The sequence below is a fragment of the Rhinolophus hipposideros genome (genome assembly GCF_964194185.1).
Source record: "Rhinolophus hipposideros genome assembly, chromosome: X".
Taxonomy (NCBI): domain Eukaryota; kingdom Metazoa; phylum Chordata; class Mammalia; order Chiroptera; family Rhinolophidae; genus Rhinolophus; species Rhinolophus hipposideros.
The window spans coordinates 22,265,402-22,285,761 of record NC_138046.1 but is presented as its reverse complement, the minus strand read 5'-3'; the positions used below and the strand labels follow the sequence as shown (position 1 = coordinate 22,285,761).

General features: G+C 39.8%; 1 protein-coding gene across 2 annotated transcripts in view; it reads left to right on the top strand.

Annotated features, from left to right (window-relative positions):
* The first annotated feature begins 4,762 nt into the window (after positions 1 to 4,762).
* The window catches only part of HPRT1 (hypoxanthine phosphoribosyltransferase 1), a 36,754-nt gene continuing 21,156 nt past the window's right edge, over positions 4,763 to 20,360 (top strand). The window contains exon 1 of one of the 2 annotated variants that reach the window (XM_081044084.1): positions 4,763 to 4,958. In XM_081044084.1, coding sequence (XP_080900210.1) covers positions 4,932 to 4,958 — 27 coding nt within the window. In that variant the 5' untranslated portion in view covers positions 4,763 to 4,931. The remainder of the gene's footprint in view (positions 4,959 to 20,360) is intronic. The other variant, XM_081044083.1, reaches the window with a different exon arrangement.

Below are 20,360 nucleotides of genomic sequence, written 5' to 3'. Positions count from 1 at the left end.
CTACCTCAAAGGTTTGCATTTGTTTTAAGAAGACTGCACTCCAAGATGATGGTTTAAGGAGGTGCATCTGTAGAGAGGATATTTATTTACACATTGTGAGTGACTTTTGTTTAGATCAACTGACTTTTCTACAAAATTCATTGATCATTTTTGATTTCAAGTTTCCTTGTACACAACAAAGTGAAGCGATAGCTTTTAATAAGTTGCTCTACCAGCAAAACTTCACAAAGACAGTTCAATGATGCCAGTTTTACATTGATATCATTAGATGCTTAAAATAGAAAATCAGTTGCATTAGTCAGGATTCTCCAGAGAAACAGAAATAACATGGTGTGTGTGTGTGTGTGTGTGTGTGTGTGTGTGTGTGTGTGTGGAGAGAGAGACAGAGAGACAGAGAGACAGAGAGAGACAGAGAGAGAGAGAGAGAAACTCGAAGAAATTGGCTTACGCAGTTGTGGATGGTTGGCGAGTCCAAAATCTGATCGCGGAGGCCGGCAGGCTGGAGACTATGGGAGAGTTGCAGTTCCATTCTGAGGCTGTCTGCTGGCAGCATTCTTTCTTGCTCAGGAGGGGTTGGCCTTTGTTTTACTCAGGCCTTCAAATGATTGGATGAGGCCACCCACATTATGGCAGGTTATCTGCTTTACTCAAAGTCCACTGATTTAAATGTTAATCTCATTCAAAAAACACCTTCACAGAAACATCCAGAATAATGTTTGACCAAATATCTGGGCACCATGGCCCAGCCACGTTGACATAAAATTAACCATCACATTAGTGAATTCCAATAATGGTTCAGTTTTTTATCCAATTCATGGAATCACTGTAAAGTTTATGGAAATTTATTCTGATGAAAGTGAAACATCGAACATTATTGAGAAAACTGTAAATTCAGTTTGAAAATTCAACATTTAGGATAAGCATTTTTGCAGTGATCATTTTTTTCCATGGAAATACAAATTTTGGTGGAGCACAGCACCAGGGTGAAAACAAGGTTCTTACTAAATGAAGAAACATATGGAGGAGAAATATACTCAGAATTTGTTGTGGTGCACAAATAATTCCTCTTGTGTCTAAACAAACTACAAGATTGTTTTTGGAAAGGCAGGAGTGAGGAAGGGGAATTTTGGGTTATACTCATGCTTTCCTTATTCCTTCCTAAATGCAGGTGTTCCAATAAAGAACAATGGCATATCTACCATATTTGACACCCAGAGTAGATCATTTTTCAACCAAAAAAATGACAAATGACAAAATTATTTTGTCTACGACAAATTTTTTTCTGTAACAATAACCATTATTTTTTTGATTTCATCTTTAAAAACAATTAAAATTTTAAAAGAATACATTTCAATTTTGAGTCTATTTATCGTGTTTCCCTGAAAATAAGACCTAGCCGGACAATCAGCCCTAATGCGTCTTTTGGAACAAAAATTAATATAAGTCCTGGTATTATATTATACCTGGTCTTATAGTAAAATAAGACTGGGTCTTACATTAATTTTGGCTCCAAAAGATGCATTAGAGCTGATTGTTCGACTAGGTCTTATTTTTGGGCAAACACGGTAGTAAAATATTTCATATATGAACCAGATTTTCACAAACAAAAGTATTATGTCTTGCAGTTTGCACTTTCTTTGCTGTTTTAAATTTTAAACACAAATAAAAGCTCCAAGTTGTCACATAGAAAGACAGGATTGAAATAATAGTACTGTTTCTTTGTCTTTACAATCACCAGTCTGTCACTGTTTATTCTGAATCTCTGTTAAAATACAGGAGTATGTGGTACCACAGGGGTTGAAGAAAGAAACTGCAAGCCAGAAGCAAGCTGGAAGGGTTCTGAAATATTGGGTACTAATTTAGAAACAAATGTGGGTAGCTGAGTCTGCATGTGTCACAGGCCAAATGTATAACTGGAAGTTCTCTGCATTAACTTACCAGTGGAACATATGTCTGTTAAAAGGATAAGTAATACAAATGTGCTAATATGAACTTCAAAGTCTATACCCAGTAGAAATGCATTCATATGTTCACCAAAAGATATGTAAAACATGTTCATAGCAGCACTATTTGTAATAACCCAAATCTGGAAACTGCCCATACATCCATCAACAGGAGAATGGGTAAGAACTCTTAGAGTCTAGGAGGATAAATAAAGAATTGTTTAAGGCAAAAATATGGAACACATAACATTGATATTGTCATTTACTGAAACAAGCAGTAAAGGCTCTTTTGCATTATTTTGCTTAATCCTCACCTGTGATGGAGATGTTATCCTCATTTGACATATGAGGAAACCTAGGTACACAGAGGTCAAGGATCCTGCCCAAGGTCATAACACTAGTTAGTGGTGAACTCAGAATTTGAACTCAAATGTCAGTCCAAAGCCCACATGTATCTTTTCCATTATAGTCTGTTGCCTCTCCATGATAGATAGGGAAGGCAGAGAATCTAAGGAGATGTGGAGTTCACACATTCATACATGCTAAATTTAATAACCACTACTATTTCTTGTGCACCTACTATGTGGCAAGTACTATGCTAGGTGCTTTATAGTTATTAGTTATAGTTATTTATAGACAGCAAGAGTTATTCTCATTCTCTAAACTTTAAAAAACATTTTTATTGGGTAACTTTTTTCCAGGACCCATCAGCTTCAAGTCATTGCTCTTCAATCTAGTTGTGGAGGGCGCAGCTCAGCTCCAAGTCCAGCATCCCATGCAGGAATCGAACCCACAACCTTGTTGTTAAGAGCTCCGCTGTAACCAACATCCATCTGCCCACCGGCAGCTCAGCGGAAGCTCGTTGTCTTCAATCTAGTTGTGTAGGGCATAGCTCACTGGCTCATGCTGTAATTGAACCGGCAACCTTGTTGTTAAGAGCTGACACTCTAACGAACTGAGCCATCTGCCCATCCTATTCTCTTTTTAGGTGAAAAGACTGAGTCTCAGAGAAGTTCAATGACTTGCTCAGTTTCAGAAATCTACCATCCCATATCCCTCAGTAGCCTAATGGAGACCATGGACTATGTGTTAGGCTCTGTGGTGGATGCTGGAGCTACACAGATGAGTACATTAGGAATGGAACAACTGTTATTTGCTTACTTGACCTATTTGAGAGTATGGAAAGATTTACCCCCGCCCCCAGTTCCATATAGGGAACTGTGGAGGCAAAAATAAAGATCAGTAATAGCAATAGTTCCCATTTACTGATGGTGCACTGTTATGGGGACAGAGCCCCAGAGAACAGTTTCCAGGCTCTCGGCCTCATATAGAAAGGTGCTGGCTCAGGTAGTAAATGGCCATCAACTGTGATTGGATGGCCATCAGCTGTGGCCAGTTGGCCGTCAGCTGTAACCAGTGAGCCGTTGGCCACTAATATAACTGCTGTGGCTACGCTAGCAGAAAGAAAATGGGGGCTAGCAAGAAGATGGTGGCTGAGCTAGCAAGCGGCGGAGTGTGGCAGAGTGTGGATTCCAGTCGGCGGTGGATTGCAGCTAGCAAGTCAGTCGGTTGGCAGAAAAGCAGACAGCAGGTCACCTGCACGTCGTGTGAATCCAGCCTCCAATGAGACTATAGTGGTATGACTCCCCTACCTATGGCTCCGTGGGTGTGCCTAGCCATATCCTGTGTTCTTATGTGGGGAGCGGGAGCTGAGACACCCCCCTCCCACTGCAGGCCGCCCCACACGACAACTGTCCTAATGCTGTACCATATAAATTGTTTTAAAAAGGTGCTGCACAGTTTAAATTGTAAACAGGCCAAAATGGAGTCAGTTTTGCTAAACCACATCGCCAAACCAAGCTTAATAAGTAACCTAATTGCAGTTACAGCCTCTCCCAGGAGTGAAATTTTAAACCAATCAGTCTGGAAATTCCTGATCGCTAGGGAGGTAAACTGCCTGATTAGACCTTCTCTGCCTCCTCCCAAGTGAAGGTGACCTTGCCTGAAATAATCCTCTCCTAACTTCTTAGTCCCACCCTCTTTCCGCCTATAAAAACCTTTCATTTTATACAACTAATTGGAGAGCCATTCTAGTTGCTAGTGGAACCTGCCGGCAGGCTTCATGGATTGCTTAATAAAGCCAATTAGACCTCCAATTTGCTCAGTTGAGTTTTGTTCTTTAATAATATATAAATATATACATATGCAAACATATATACCTATATCACATCCTTTAATGCTCACAAGGATCCTGTTAATATCTTCATTTTACTGAGATGAAAATAGAGGCTTAGAAAGCCTGATTTGCACACGGTCACAGGACGGTTAAGTGTTTCCCTTCGATTTGTACCCTGATCTGGTTGACTCGAGGGCTCTAGGTCTCAACTCTGACAACCAGTTAAAGATTTTTGTTAGAATTGGGCCACAGGTCAGGAAAATGGAAGCCAGGATGCAGTCCAAGGTCTTGGGAAGGGGACGCTGGGCGAGTGTAACTACGTGGTGACTGGCCACTGAAGAACCGGCGCCCAGTTTATGGACAGTAGGAAGAAACGCGGGCAGCGGTAGGTTTGGAAATCTGGGTGCCATCCAGATGGGAGACTGAGGCAAAGAGGCATACAGGCTGCACGGGAGTCGTCTCGGCTTCTTCCGCAAGAAAATTCGCACGACTGGGTCGTGAACGTAGAAACTGGCAGTTGGAGGCGCGCAGGGCGCGTGGAGCATGCGGGGCAGACGCGCGCGCACGAGCGGAGCCGCTGGGCGGGGCGGGGTGGGGCGGGGTGGGGCGGGGCGGGGCGGAGGGGGCGGGGCGGGGCGGAGCCTGCCCCTCAGCTCCTAGCGGTGGCGCCGGCGGCAGCGAGGAGAACTCCGCAAACCTTTGGGCTTCTCTGCGCAGCGCCGCCTCCTGCTGCGCCTCCGCCCTCTCCTCGGCCCCACGCCGGGTTCTTCCTCTTCAGACTGCCTTCGGCCCACGCGCCTGTCTGTTCCGTTATGGCGACCTGCAGCCCCAGCATCGTGGTGAGCAGCTTGGCCCGCCAGGCCCGAGGCGACGGCGGCCAGCCTGTGAGGCGCGGGCGCCCGCAGTGCGGGCTCCTGCCGGGGGTGGCCCGGGGAAGCCGGGGAGCTGGACGCGGCCGCAGCTCCCGGGGTTCAGCTTTACGTCACACCGGGGCGGCGGGAGAGACGGAATGGCGAGGCGGGGGTGGGTGCCTTCTCTGGACAGCCTTGGGGAAGCTGTGGGAAGAGCCCGGGGGAGATGGCGTGTGGGTCGACTTGCTCCGCTTGCAAGAGCACTGTGGCGGTGGGCTAATTCGGGAATGATCTGGCGGGTCAGGGGAGAGGCCCTTCTCTGTACATTTTGGGGATGGTGGTGAGGGCCTCCGGGCACGGAAACGACCACATAGGAGGGTACGTGGGGACTGGTATTTTCTTCTAGTTCTGCGACATATGATAATGTTTGTGCCTCATTGACTCTGCACCGCAGCCATGGTAGCGATAACCACGCCTATCGTTTTACACATGGAGGAAATAGTGAAATGATACGATTTTGCCGGCCCAGAGGTAGCAGGCCTCGAATTCAGATATTCTTGAATCTAGATCCCGTGCTGTTTGATGCTGCAGGGGACATCAAATGCGAATCTGATCCTTACCTTCAAGGACATTCATATCATAACCAGCTTCTCATGTCCTGTCTCCAACCTCATTGGTTCTTTTTCCTGTTTCTGGAACAAGCCAGGCACTCTGCCTCCCCCCACACCTATCTATCTGATCATGCTTGCTGACATAGCCAACCCCCTCCCAACCATTAAATGCCTTAACCTGCATCATCATCATCATCATCATTATTTTAGGAGTTACCGGGTTACCTGTTGATTGTCTCCTACTAGAACATAAACTTTACAAGTGCAAGAATCACCACTGTAACCCCAACTGGCATGTAAGAAATTCTCAATAATGGTTTGTTGAATGAAGAAATGAATTAACCACTTTACTTGAGTCCTAAAAAAAAGGATTCTATTTCTTATTAGGCATTGTGACTTAAAGTAAAGAGCAATGTTCTTAATGGCCCAGGATCCTGGTGTGTGGCCTTGGGCAGCTTACTTCACTTTTCTGGGGGAGGATAAATAATTTTCCTTCTGCCCCTCTAAACTCTTCAGGCTGGATTAGTAATCAAATTAACATGAGACAGAGTAACAGGAGAAAATGACCAAATTTATTACCTGTGCACATACGGAGGTTCCATAAGAATATGAGGACAAGCAGTTGAGGCTGATATGCCATCTAGAGCTAAGGAGAAGGGGGGGAGTTGTGGTTTGGGATTTCCAAGAGTAGGAAGGCAATTCACAAGGAGATGGAAAAGCACGTGTTTGGTAAATAAATGTTTGCTGACCCGTCCTTAACAATTGGACACAGAGAGCACTGGTCAAATGGGCCTTGGTAGGTTCCTCTCCGTCTGTCACACTTAGTTCATAGTAAACTATATGATGATAACTGCCTTTCTGGAGCAGGCCCTCTATCTAAATTCTTTTAGGCAGTTGAGGGAAGGTCTGAGTCTTGTTTTTTGAAACTAACCAGCTTAAAATATTATCCCAAAAGGCACATTTTGGGGTGGCAAACAAGCTACTTCCCCTCGGTTTTTGTTTGTTTATTTCTTTTAGGGATAACTGAAGTGCTAGCTGCTCATGGCGTTATTGAAAGGAATATAAGAAAGTTTGTGCGAGTAACAACCTTTGGGCAGTCCCTGACTAGGAATAGTAATAATAGCCACCATTGTGTTTACTACATAGTCCTATTTAGTTCTCCAAACAACCCTGTAAAAATAGTATAATTATTACCATTTTACAGAGGAGGAATCTTTGAAGCCTTAAAGAGGTTAAGTAATTTAACCTCAACATAGCATACTCGCAACACACAGTTAATTAAGAGGAGCTCAGACTCAAACTTAGGTCTCTCTTAAGAGCCCATGTATTTAAATGTTATGCTAGAAGAAGGTGTTCAAAGAATGGTGGCGGCTGTTGTTTTTATTCAGTTTCTGAGGAAGTTAGATGCATTTAGCTTTGGGGTATGATGCCTGTCCCAGCATAGGGTGAATTATTATTTTCAGAACTGGCTGGTGTTTGTTTTGTTTTCGTTTTGGTTTGCAAATTCCTGTTCCTTTATTTCCTTCCCAGAAATTGTCTGCACGTTAGAAATAACAAACACTTAAGTAGTTGCGTACTACATGCTGGTTACTGTTCCAAGCCCTTTACATATGTTGACTGGTTTGATATTTATAAAAAAATTTGTGGGGCTCAGAGAGGTTAAGTAACTTGCCCAAGATCATCCAGCAATGTTAGGATTTGAATCTAAGTTATTTGGCCCCAGAGTTTTCTCTTAACATCTCCACTTTTAAGTTCGTGGTGACAACAGTGGACAATTATTTAGTATTTACTATGTCTTAGGCATTGAGGTAAGTATTCTGTAGATATTACAGAATGTAATTGCCTCAAAATTACATAACAGGTACCCTATGAGGTAGAGAAACATTAGTATGACCTCGGAGGCACAGATTGGTGAAGAAAGTTGCCCAACATCACTTAGATGAAGTTGGCCCCCAGATATGCCTGATATAACCCATACTCCTTGTGATTGTCATTGAATTACTAGGGCAAATTGGATACTTGAACTAAGAACAAGCTTCTGGATTTTTGCAAATTAATGTGAAACATCAGATATGCATTATGTGGATAATACCTTCTAAATTTCACAATGATAGTGCTAAAAAATGTAATCCTGTACTAACTGGACTTAAATCTTACCCTGCCAATAATTTTTACAGAATTGATAAAATAGTGCAGTTTTTTGGTCCACAACCCTATCATTTTTATCAACAGGTTTTAGAATGACATTAATCATTGTAGACCAAAATTAAAATTATTCTTTGTAACCACTAAGAAGTGGAGCCAGTCACTTTGGGGGTTTCATTCTGCAAATTGAGTAATGTGACACATAATATAGAGCCATTTTAATTGTTTTCCATTGTTTGTGTCTGGATATTACAGAAAATCCATAGGCAGGAGGTGAGAAAAAGACAAAAGGACCAACCACATCAGCAGAGAAGAGGGGTCTTAGAGTTTTCTTTTAGTTTTCTTTAGTATATTAGGCAGTAACTAGGCCATGTCATTTCCTTCCCTGTGTGAAGAGAGGCTAAAGATGAACTAGGGTACTTTTCTTTCTTTTTGTGTACTTTTTATATTGTGTGGATTCAGTAAGATTTATATGCTCTGAAAGTATTGACTACCATCGTTGATACCAATATTTTCCTGCTAGTGTAGACCAAATTCCTAACATTTAGAATAAGTTGCTAGTAATAAGAATTCAAATGGACACTTCAAATTGCTATGGAACTACTGTCTTCAACACTGTGCTTCTGATAATTGATCAGTGTGTGTATATATACACACACACTCACATACAGGTATATTTTTGTCCAGAATGAACATGCCTATTCCACTGTGCACACTAATAAAAGATCATAGTGTTGGATAAATTTATGTCCCGTGGGCCCTGGAGAAACACACTGTTCCTCAATATTCCCCAATAAAAATTTTAAAAAAATCCATGTCCTTGCACATATAGTAGTTATGGGCTCACTTACCCAGGAGCAGCTAATAACTTACCCCTGGGTTGAATAGTCAAGAATGCTGATTTTAATTCTTATAATTCTTACACTGTTGTAAACCTTTTCTTTTACCCTTAGAGGGGAGGGTAAGCAATTTATATATGTGACTTATTTGTAAGACTGAAATAAAATTGGAAGATGAGCATACTACTAGCTTAAATTATTTTCACATTTAAAATGTTTATCAGTAATTCATAATTTTGGTTTTATGATACTCTGAATTATCACAGATTATCTATCCCAAGGGTATGGCATATAATCTGTTTTGGATTTTTTTGAGAATTTTAAAGTATCTGAATATAAGAGGTAAAAATATGCCACTGAACAATTTCTGCCCATTTTTGCAGGTTGAAATTGTTGGTTACTATGAATAAAATAAAATGTGTTTCATCTATTGTACATCTTTTAATTCACATAACTCATTTGAAGACTCACTTTCTCACTTCCATTTTGTTTTGTTTCGACCCACGAACGTTGTCAGCTTTTGACCACAAAGAAACTTAAGCAATCCTACGCAGACTGATGAATTTATGTTGCAAGTGTTGTCTTAGCTTGAGTTAAATTCCTTACGTACAGTAATTTTAGATAATACATCTTTGTAATTAGAAGTTTTATGTATAAACCACCAACATTTTCACATCATACATGTGATACACATAATTGTTAAGAATGTGTGATGCCAGTTTTACTGCAAAGTAAAATTATTTCAGTAATTTGTGATAGAAAAAATACTGACTTTGATTCTAGACAAAAGGTAGACATTAATGTTATATTTTTCAATGATCTTTCATATTAGTAAAGGTACCTGTATGGATTTTACCATTAACAAGTATATTACAGATAGGTTAGAATTTGAGAGCAGTGTTCTAAAGCTTTGAGGAGATGCAGTCAGATTTCTGAACTGTCTGGGTAAATGGTAAGTAACTCAGAGTTATTAATAACCTATCCTTTGATTTCCAGTTCAGCCAGAAATAGCCATAATGGGAAAGGTGGATCTGGAAAGAAACCACATTTTCATTTCTTACCACTCTGGCACCTCTAGAGCTCTCTCCCCAAATATTTTAGGGTTGGGCCCTCCCCCAAAGCCATCTAGGACCTTCTTTGTGATCTTCTTTAGCTATTTTATGTTAAGTTCTTGTTATGGACTGAATGTTTGTCTCTCCCCCGCCCAGAATCTTGAAGCCCTAACACTCCCATCCCCCAGGGTGATGGTATTTGGAGAAGGGGCCTTTGGGCAGTAATTAGGATTAGAGAATGAACCCTACTTTGCTGGCACCTTGATGTTGCAGAACTGTGAGAAATAAATTACTGTTGTTTAAGCCACCCAGTCTAGGATATTTTGTTATGGCAGCCCAAGCAGACTAATGTGGTTCTTTTAGAAGGTGTCAGTAATAACCACATGCTGAGACATGTAACACTAAGTCACAAATAGTAAAACAGATGCGACTTACATTCATATAGAAAGTTGGAACTGCTGTTGCCTAGGTGACTTAGAAGGCTGTGCTACTTCAGTGTCGGAGACATGTCAGTCTACTTTACTCAATTTAAAACCTAAGCAACAGTGTGTTGACTACTTTAAGCTTGGTATTGCTTTAGGAGGGAGTCACAGGTGCTGTGTGACCTTGGGTTCCAGGTTTATCTTTAGTGCATACATAACTGCTTTTGATAATCAAAAGTTTGTGGACTTAGCAAATTAGATTTGGATACAAATTATAAGCTTTATTGTACTGCATAGTTCTATGTATGTATGTATGTATGTATGTATGTCTTTTCCACTATACTGCAAGCTGAGGACTGTAAATTTATAATCATCCTTGTATAACCCTACAAAATATTGCACAGTGCCTTAATCAAGGTGGATACTGAATGCATGTTTTATTAGTTTTAGGTGTACAAAACAATATAATGATTAGACATTTAGAACCTTCACAAAGTGATAACCCCCCTCCCAGTCTGCTACCCCTCTGACACTGTACATAGCTATTACAGTACCATTGACTATATTTCCTGTGCTGTACTTTACATTCTGTGACCACATATATATATTTAACTATAGTTGACATTCAGCATTGTTCTACTTCAGCTTCAGGTGTACAGCAGAGTGGTGAGGCATCTGCACAATCTATGAAGTGATCTCCTGAAAAGTCCAGTACCCATCTGACACCCTACATAATCTATACAACATTGTTGATTATATTCCCCATACTGTATTTCATATCCCCGTGACTATTTTGTGACTACCAATTTGTGCTTTCTTTTTTTTTGTATTATAATTTCTTTTTTTATTCTTTTTTTAAAATAGTTTCAGGTGTACAAAACAACATAATGATTAGACATTTACACCCCTTACAAAGTGATAATCCCAAGTCTATTACCCATCTGACACCGTACATAGCTATTACAGTACCATTGACTATATTCCTTATGCTGTACTTTACATCTTGTGACCATATATACTCGTATATACATACATACAAATACAGAGGGTGCCAGAAAATGTATACACATTTTAAGAAAGGAAAAAACTGTACTAAAATTGTAATGCTCAGTATATACTGAAAATAAAGATGAGTACAAGTCATGTGTATACATTTTTTTGGCACCCCTGTATATACATATATACATACTTATATATACACATACGTATTTAATTATAGTTGACATTCAGTATTATTCTACTTCAGCTTCAGGTGTACAGCGCAGTGGTCAGACATCTACACAATCTATGAAGTGATCCCCCTGATAAGTTCGATAGCCATCTGGTACCCTACACGATCTTTATAATGTTATTGATTATATTCCCCATAGGGTATTTCACATCCCTGTGACTATTTTGTGACTACCAATTTGTGCTTTCTAATCCCTTCACTTTCTCCCCCATCCCCTAACCCCCCTCCCATCTAGAAACCATCAGTTTTTTTCTCGGTGTCTCTGAGTCTATTTTTGTTTTGTTTGCTCATTTATTCTGTTCTTTAGATTCCACATATAAGTAAGATCATATGGTAGTTGTCTTTCTCAGTTTGACTTATTTCACATAGCATAATATTCTCTAGGTCCATCCATGTTGCAAATGGTAAGATTTCATTCTTTTATATGGCACAGTAATACTCGATTGTATAAATGTACCACAGTTTCTTCTTTTTACAGTTGTCAATGTTTATAAATGTACATATTTCAAGTTATTTTACACAAAACATGTACAGTATTTATAATTTTAAACAAAACAAAGGTATTTTTAAAATTAGTTTCAGGTGTATAAAGCAATGTACTAGTTAAACCCCTCATAAAGTGATAACCCACTTTCCAAGCTGCTACCCCTCTGACATCTTATATAGCTACTACAATACCATCAACTATCTTCCCTGTGTTGAACTACACATCCCGTGACTATATATACCTATACATTTAATTATAGTTGACATTCAATATTATTCTACTTGAGCTCTTCGGGCGTATAGCGCATTGGTCAGGCATCTACACAGTCTATGACATGATCCCCCTGATAAGTCCAGTGCCCATCTGGCACCTTACATGATTTTTACAACATTGTTGATTATATTTCCCATACTGTATTAACTATCAATTTATATTTCTTAATACCTTCACCTTTTTCACCCTGACCCCAACCCCGTTCCCATCTATCACCCTGATAGATCTAGTACCTATCTGGCCCCATACCTAGTTATTACAATATTGTTGACTATATTCCTTATGCTATAACTTACATCTCCATGACTACTGTATAACACCCAATTTGTTCTTCTTTAATCCCTTCCCCTTTCACCCATCCTTAACCCCCCCCTCCCATCTTAAAGAATTCCCTCTAAGAGTCCTTGTAATACTAGTTTGGTGTTGATGAACTCCTTCAGCTTTTGCTTGTCTGGGAAGCTCCTTATCCTTCAATTCTAAATGACAGACTTGCTGGGTAGAGCAATCTTGATTCTATGTCATTGCTTTTCATCACTTGGAATATTTCCTGCCACTCCCTTCTGGCCTGCAAAGTTTCTTTTGAGAAACCAATTGGCAGTCTTATGGGGGCTCCCTTGTAGGTAACTAACTGTTTTTCTCTTGCTGCGTTTAAGATTCTCTCTTTGTATTTAACCTTTGGCGTTTTAATTGTGTCAGTGTGGGCCTCTTTGTGTTTATCTTGTTTGGGACTCTGTGCTTCCTGGGCTTGTATGTCCATTTCCTTAACCAGGCTAGGGAAGTTTTCGGTCATTATTTCTTCAAATAGGTTTTCAGTTCCTCTGTCATCTCCTTCTGGTACCCCTATAATGCGAATGTTGGTGCGTTTGATGTTGTCCCGGAGACCCCTTAAACTTTCCTCAATTTTTTTGGATTCTTTTTTTTTTTTTTTTTTTTTAGTTCTGGTTGGGTGTTTTCTGCTGCCTTATCTTCTGCATCGCTGGTTGGATCCTCTGCTTCACCTAATCTGCTATTGATTCCCTGTAATATATTCTTCGTTTCCATTATCATATCCTTTATTTCTGACCGGTTTTTTTTTATGGTTTCCATCTCCATTTTTATGAGATCATTGAGCATTCTTATAACCAGTGTTTGGAACTCTGCGTCTGATAGACTGCTTATCTCCATTTCGCTTAGTTCTTTTTCTGGAGCTTTGCTCTGTTCTTTCATATGTGACATGTTTCTTTGTCTTGTCATTTTGGCTGCTTCCCAAAGTTGTTTGTTTCTATGTATTAAGCAGAGGTGCTATGTCTTCCTGTCTTAGTAGAATGGCCTTACGTAGTAGGTGTGCTGTGGGGTTCAGTGGTGCAGTCTTTCTGGCCACCTGAGCCATGCACTCCAGGTATGTCCCTTGTATAGGTTATGTGTGCCCTCCTCTTGTACTTCAGCCTTGGTTGATAATTGCATATCAATGTGAAGGACTGACCTTTGGGCTTACTGGTTGAGGACTGGCCTTGACTATAGTGGAAGAGTTGTTGTGCAGGGACTGATCCTACAGAGCAGGATCTGCCTCAGCAGGACTCTGGTGCCTGCCCAATCCACCCCTTCAGTGTGTCGTACTTGGATGTGGCTGGGTGATGCTCCAGCCCGTTTAGAAGCCAGCCACTGGGGGCGTCAGCCCAGGACCTCCTTGGAGGGGACCTGCTATAGGTCTACTGCAGCCACAGCCCGTGCCCAACCCAGAGCCACCTAGCGGGAGCCAGAAAGAAATCCACAGAAGTGCTGCCGTCAGTGCTGTGCTTGGAAGCGCCTTGAGAGGCCAAGCCACGAACCAAGGCTGGCTGCCGCTAGTGCATATACTTTAACATCCCACTAACACCAATGGACAGATCCTCCAGACAGACAATCAACACGGAAACAGCAGCCTTAAATGGCACATTAGACCAGATGGATTTAATTGATATTTTTAGACCATTTCACACCAAAACAGCAGAATACACATTCTTTATAAGTGTATGTGGAACATTTTCCAAAATCAACCACCACATGATAGACCACAAAACAATGATCAATAAATTTAAGAAGACTGAAATCACATCAAATGTCTAAGTATTTTTTTGCTGCAATTGTAAATGGGATTGTTTTCTTAATTTCTCTTTCTGATAATTCATTATCGGTATGTAAACATGCAACCAATTTCTGAATATTGATGTTGTATTCTGCTACTTCACTAAATTCATTTATCAGCTCTAATTGTTTGGTGGAATCATTTGGGGTTCACTCTATATAATATCGTGTCATCATGTCATATAATGACAATTTTACTTTCTCCTTTCCAATTTGCATGTATCTAATTTCCCCAATGCTATTTATTAAATAGACTGTCTTTATCACAATGTAAATTCTTGCTTCCTTTGTCATAGATTAAATGACCATATAGGTAGGCATGGATTTATTTCTGGGCTCTCTATTCTGTTCCATTGATCTACGTGTGTGTTTTTATGCCAACACCATGCTGTTTTGATTACGATAGCCTTGTAGTGTAATTTGACATCAGGTAGCATGATACCTCCCACTTTGTTCTTATTTCTCAGGATTGCCATGACTATTTGGTGTCTTTTATGGTTCCATATAAATTTTAGGATTATTTATTTTAGTTCTGTGAAAAATGTCATTGGTATTTTGATAGGGATTGCATTGAATCTATATATTGCTTTGGGTAGTATGGGCATTTTAACTATATTAAGTCTTCCTGTCTGATTGCTGCGGCTAGAATTTCCATTACTGTGTTCAATAAGAGTGGTGAAAGTGGTCATCGTTGTCTTGTTCCTGATCTTAAGGGGAATGCTTTTAGCTTTTCCCCATTGAGTATGATGTTAGCTGTCTGTTTGTCATATATGGCCTTTATTATGTTGAGATATGTTCCCTCTATTCCCACTTTCTTGAGAGTTTTTATTGTAAATGGATGCTGCATTTTGTCAGATGCTTTTACTGCATCTGTTGATATGATCATATGATTTTTATTTTTCATTTTCTTTATGTGATGTATCACATTAATTGATTTGCAGATACTGAACCAATGTTGCATATCAGGAATGAATCCCACTTGATCACAGTGTATGGTCTTTTATATATATATACTTTTATTATTATTAATAATATCTGTGGTCTTTTTAATGTATTGTTGAATATGGTTTGCTAATATTTTGTTGAGGATATTTGCATCTGTGTTCATTAGGGATATCAGCCTATAATTTTCTTTTTTTTGTAATGTCTTTGTCTGGTTTGGGGATCACGGTAATGGTGGCCTCATAAAATGAGTTTGGGAGCCTTTCCTCCTGGATTTTTTGGAATAACTTGAGGAGAATAGGTGTTAATTCTTTTTTGAATGTTTGGTGAAATTCACCTGTGAAGCCATCTGGTCCAGGACTTCTGTTTGTTGGTAGTTTGTTGATTACTGGTTCAATTTTGTTGGTAATAATCGATCTGTTCAGATTTTCCATTTTTTTTCTGGATTCAGCCTTGGAAGATTTTAAGCTTCTAGGATTTTATCCGTTTCTACCAGATTGTCAGATTTGTTGGCATATAGATGCTCACAGTATTTTCTTAAATTTTTTTGTATATCTGTGGTGTCTGTGGTCACTTCTCGTCTTTCATTTCTGATTTTATTTATTTGGGCTCTCTTTTTTAATTGATGAGTCTGGTTAAAGGTTTATCAATTTTGTTTATCTTTTAAAAAAAACCTCTTGGTTTCATTGATCTTTTGTATTGTTTTTTTGGTCTCTGTTTTGTTTATTTCCACTGTGATCTTTATTATTTCCTTTCTTGTACTCATTTTGGCTTATTTTGCTATTATTTTTCCAGTTCCCTTAGGTGTAAAGATAAACTATTGATTTGGGATTTTTCTTGTTTGTTTAGGTAGACCTGCATTGCTATGAATTTCCCTCTTAGGAGTGTTTTTGCTGTGTCCCATAGATTTTTGAGTCATTGTGTTTTAATTTTTGTTCGTTTCAAGGTGTATTTTGATTTCTTCCTTTATTTCATTGTTGACCTATTCATTATTTAGTAGCATGTTATTCAGTCTCCATGTGTTTATGTGTTTTTCAAGTTTTTTTTTCTTGTAATTGATTTCTAGTTTTATAGCACTGTGGTTAGAGAAGACATTTGATGTGATTTCAGTCTTCTTAAATTTATTGATCATTGTTTTGTGGTCTATCATGTGGTGGTTGATTTTGGAAAATGTTCCACATACACTTATAAAGAATGTGTATTCTGCTGTTTTGGTGTGAAATGGTCTAAAAATATCAATTAAATCCATCTGGTCTAATGTGCCATTTAAGGCTGCTGTTTCCGTGTTGATTGTCTGTCTGGAGGATCTGTCCATTGGTGTTAGTGGGGTGTTAAAGTCCCCTACTATGATAGTGTTACTGTTGATAACGCCCTTTATGTCTGTCAGTATTTGTTTTATATATCTAGGTGCTCCTATGTTGGGTGCATTGATGTTTACTAGGGTTATGTCCTCTTGTTGGATTGATCCCTTTATTATTATGTGATTTCCTTCTTTGTCTTTCTTATAGTCTTCATTTCATTTTTAAGATTTTATTGGGGAAGGGGAACAGGACTTTATTGGGGAACAGTGTGTACTTCCAGGACTTTTTTCCAAGTCAAATTGTTGTCCTTTCAATCTTATTTGTGGAGGGTGCCATTCAGCTTCAGGTTGTTGTCCTTTCAGTCTTAGTTGTGGAGGGCGCAGCTCAGCTCCAGGTCCAGTTACCATTGCTAGTTGCAGGGGGTGCAGCCCACCATCCCTTGTGGGAGTCGAACCGGCAACCTTGTGGTTGAGAGCCCACTGGCCCATGTGTGAATTGAACTGGCAGCCTTTGGAGTTAGGAGCACAGAGCTCCAACCGCTTGAGCCACCGGGCTGTCCCTATAGTCTTCATTTTAAAGTCTGTTTTTGTCCGATATAAGTATTGCTACTGCAGATTTTTTTCTCCTTTCCATTTGCATGAAATGTCTTTTTTTCATTTTTATTTTCAGTCTGTGTCTTGATCTGAGGTAGGTCTCTTGTAGACGGCACATGCACGGGTCTTGTTTTTTTATCCACTCAGCTCCCTATGTCTTTTGATTGGGCATTTAATCCATTTACAGTTAAAGTGATTTTTGATAGGTACATAGTTATTGCCATTTTATTATTCGTGTTTTTGGTCTTTGTTACTTTGTTTGTTTTCTCCTTTCTTCTGCTTAAAGAAGTCCTTTTAACATTTCCTGTAATACTGGCTTGGTGGTAATGAATTCTTTTAGCTTTTTCTTATCTGGGAAGCTCTTTATCTCTCCTTCAGTTTTAAACGATAACCTTCCTAGGTAAGGCAGTCTTGGTTGTAGGCCCTTATTTTTCATCTGAATGCATTCTGTTGTGATTGAATATATTGAAATCCCTTTTTATCAAAGCAGCCACTGGATTGTTAACTAATCCATATCAGATGGAGTTCATTAACATGAGATATTAACCAATATCATATAGGACAAATAAAGGCTAATAATTTTTAAGGCCACCAAGTATATTTCTGTCTAGCTCTTAAGTGATTTTGAGTGCCCTCTTAAACTCCCATAATATTTCACCTATATCTTTTTCTTAACAGTTTAGCTGTCTGTTTTATGGTTATTCATGTATATGTCATGTCTTTTACTATACTGTAAGTTCTTTGAGAGTAGCAGTGTCACTATTTACCTAATCCTCTCTAGTATGTACAATATAGTGGGTGCTCAAATATTTGAGTTTTAGTAATAAGAATACAGGTTCTGAATAAGGTCATTACCATTTTAAAATTAGTATTCTAATTTTTGATCATGAACTATGAAGTTTTCATTAAATGTAAAATTCGGAAAAGTTGATGTTGCTGACTTGTCATCATTTAAATAAATTGTTCCTTATTTATCTTTATATTTGAAACATCCACAAGTAAACATGATAGTATAATGAACCCTCATGTACTCATTGCCCAGTTCAGACAGCTATCTATCCATGGCCAATCATGTTTCTTAAATTAGGACCCCCATAAATATACCCAATTTATTTATAGTGAATTATAACAAAGTTGTAAATTCGTGTCTAAATACTTCAAGTGAGGCCGGCCCAGTGGCTCAGGCAGTTGGAGCTCCGTGCTCCTAACTCCAAGGCTGCTGGTTCGATTCCCACATGGGCCAGTGGGCTCTCAACCACAAGGCTGCCAGTTCGATTCCTTGAGTCCCACAAGGGATGGTGGGCAGTGTCCCTGCAACTAAGATTGAACATGGCACCCTGAGCTGAGCTGCCGCTGAGCTCCCGGATGGCTCAGTTGGCTGGAGCACGGCCTCTCAACCACAAGGTTGCTGGTTCGACTCCCGCAAGGGATGGCGGGCTGTGCCCCCTGTAACTAGCAATGGCAACTGGACCTGGAGCTGAGCTGCGCCCTCCACAACTAAGACTGAAAGGACAACAACTTGACTTGGAAAAAAGTCCTGGAAGTACACACTGTTCCCCAATAAAGTCCTGTTCCCCTTCCCCAATAAAATCTTTAAATAAAGTACTTCAAGTAATGCAAGTTTCATGAATTATTGTTTTTCTATTTGGGAAGAGTTATAGTAACATTTTTTTAAATGTTTGATATAACAAATCAACCCTTTGATGTTAAATGTGACACATAAATCTAATAATATTGATTGAAAATAAGATTTTTGAATTGGAAATTAACTTGGTGTGTTGATAGAGGTAGAATTTCTATTTTGGGGTGCATCCCTGCTGGTCTGTCTGTGTAAGACTCATGTCTGGGATGGACTTGGCTGAATTCACATTGACTTTGATTGAGACAAAGAAGACTCTGGAAGTTCTTAAGCTGTCTACAAAACCTGTAGCCAGGCACTGAGCCATTTTCACACAAGTTGTAGTCTTTACAAGTGTTGCATATTTCAAAGAGTACTGGGTGGGTCCTACTTTGTACTTGTGCCAGAAGCAGTGAGTAACTGGGATGAAGGGGTGAGTAAGCTTCAGGGAAGCCATTTGGCGCTCTAGCTCTTTTTGATTGTAAAGTACTATGAAATGGTGCGTTTTCATTCATGTCAAGCAGTAGCAGATTCTGATGAGCCTGACATGAGTGTTTATCCTCTCGTAGGATCTAGCAAGGTCTTTCTTTTCCCAAAATTTGAGCTAAGTTTCAGTTTGTAAAATTTAGTACTTGCTTATTATAAAGTATTCTGTTTTTTAAAGAAAGATTTTTTGGGGGAAGGGGAACAGGACTTTATTGGGGAACGGTGTGTATTTCCAGGCCTTTTTCCCAAGTCAAGTTGTTGTCCTTTCAGTCTTAGTTGTGGAGGACGCAGCTCAGCTCCAGGTCCAGTTGCCATTGCTAGTTGCAGGGGGCACAGCCCACCATCCCTTGCGGGAGTCGAACCAGCAACCTTGTGGTTGAGAGGATGTGCTCCAACCAACTGAGCCATCTGGGAGCTCAGCGGCAGCTCAGCTCAAGGTGCCCTGTTCAATCTTAGTTGCAGGGGGTGAAGCCCACCATTCCTTGCGGGACTTGAGTTGAACCGGCAACCTTGTGGTTGAGAGCCCACTGGCCCATGTGGGAATCGAACCCGCTGCCTTCGGAGTTAGGAGCTTGGAGCTCTAACCGCCTGAGCCACCGGGCCAGCCCTAAAGTATTCTTGAAATGCTTCTGTAGGTGAGGGAAACATCCCATTTCTATTATTTTTGTAGTAAATGTCCTGAAATAAGCATCGTGTGAATGCTTAGCAGATACATTAGCACTTCGTCTTAGAGGATCTGGCAAACATAATCCTTTTTCCCCCCAAAATAGATTTTTTTTCTGCTTATGAAAGTAATACATGTTTGTTTAAAAACAAATCAGTAGTGACTTTTGACAGCCCTTAGAACAGCCGCCAAGAGTGCGCCTGTGCGCTACATGCTGCTGAGGGAGCATGCCTGTGGGCATGTCCTAGTCTGCTTACCTGAATCGTCACCAGCCTTCTGACCACGTGCACAGACTGAAAAGCTGCTCGGGTACTACCAGCCTTCCAAGCCAGTACCTAAAATCCTGCCAGAGCCTGGAGAACTCAAAACAGTTTTTGAGACTGAAAGAGAGACAACGTGAACCTCAAATTTCCTGAGAATATAATTATGAATTCTGTGAATAATATTTTAAATCTTAAATATGTATTTTTAAAAATGTATTGAAAGCCAAGCTACTTGTCCTTAAGTACCTAATACAATGCTGACTGAAAGAGGAGGTGCTCAATAGATATTAACAGATACACAGAAATTTAATTATGGTTTGACCAGTATTTCTTGAGAAGTTCCAAAGTTCCTATTATCAG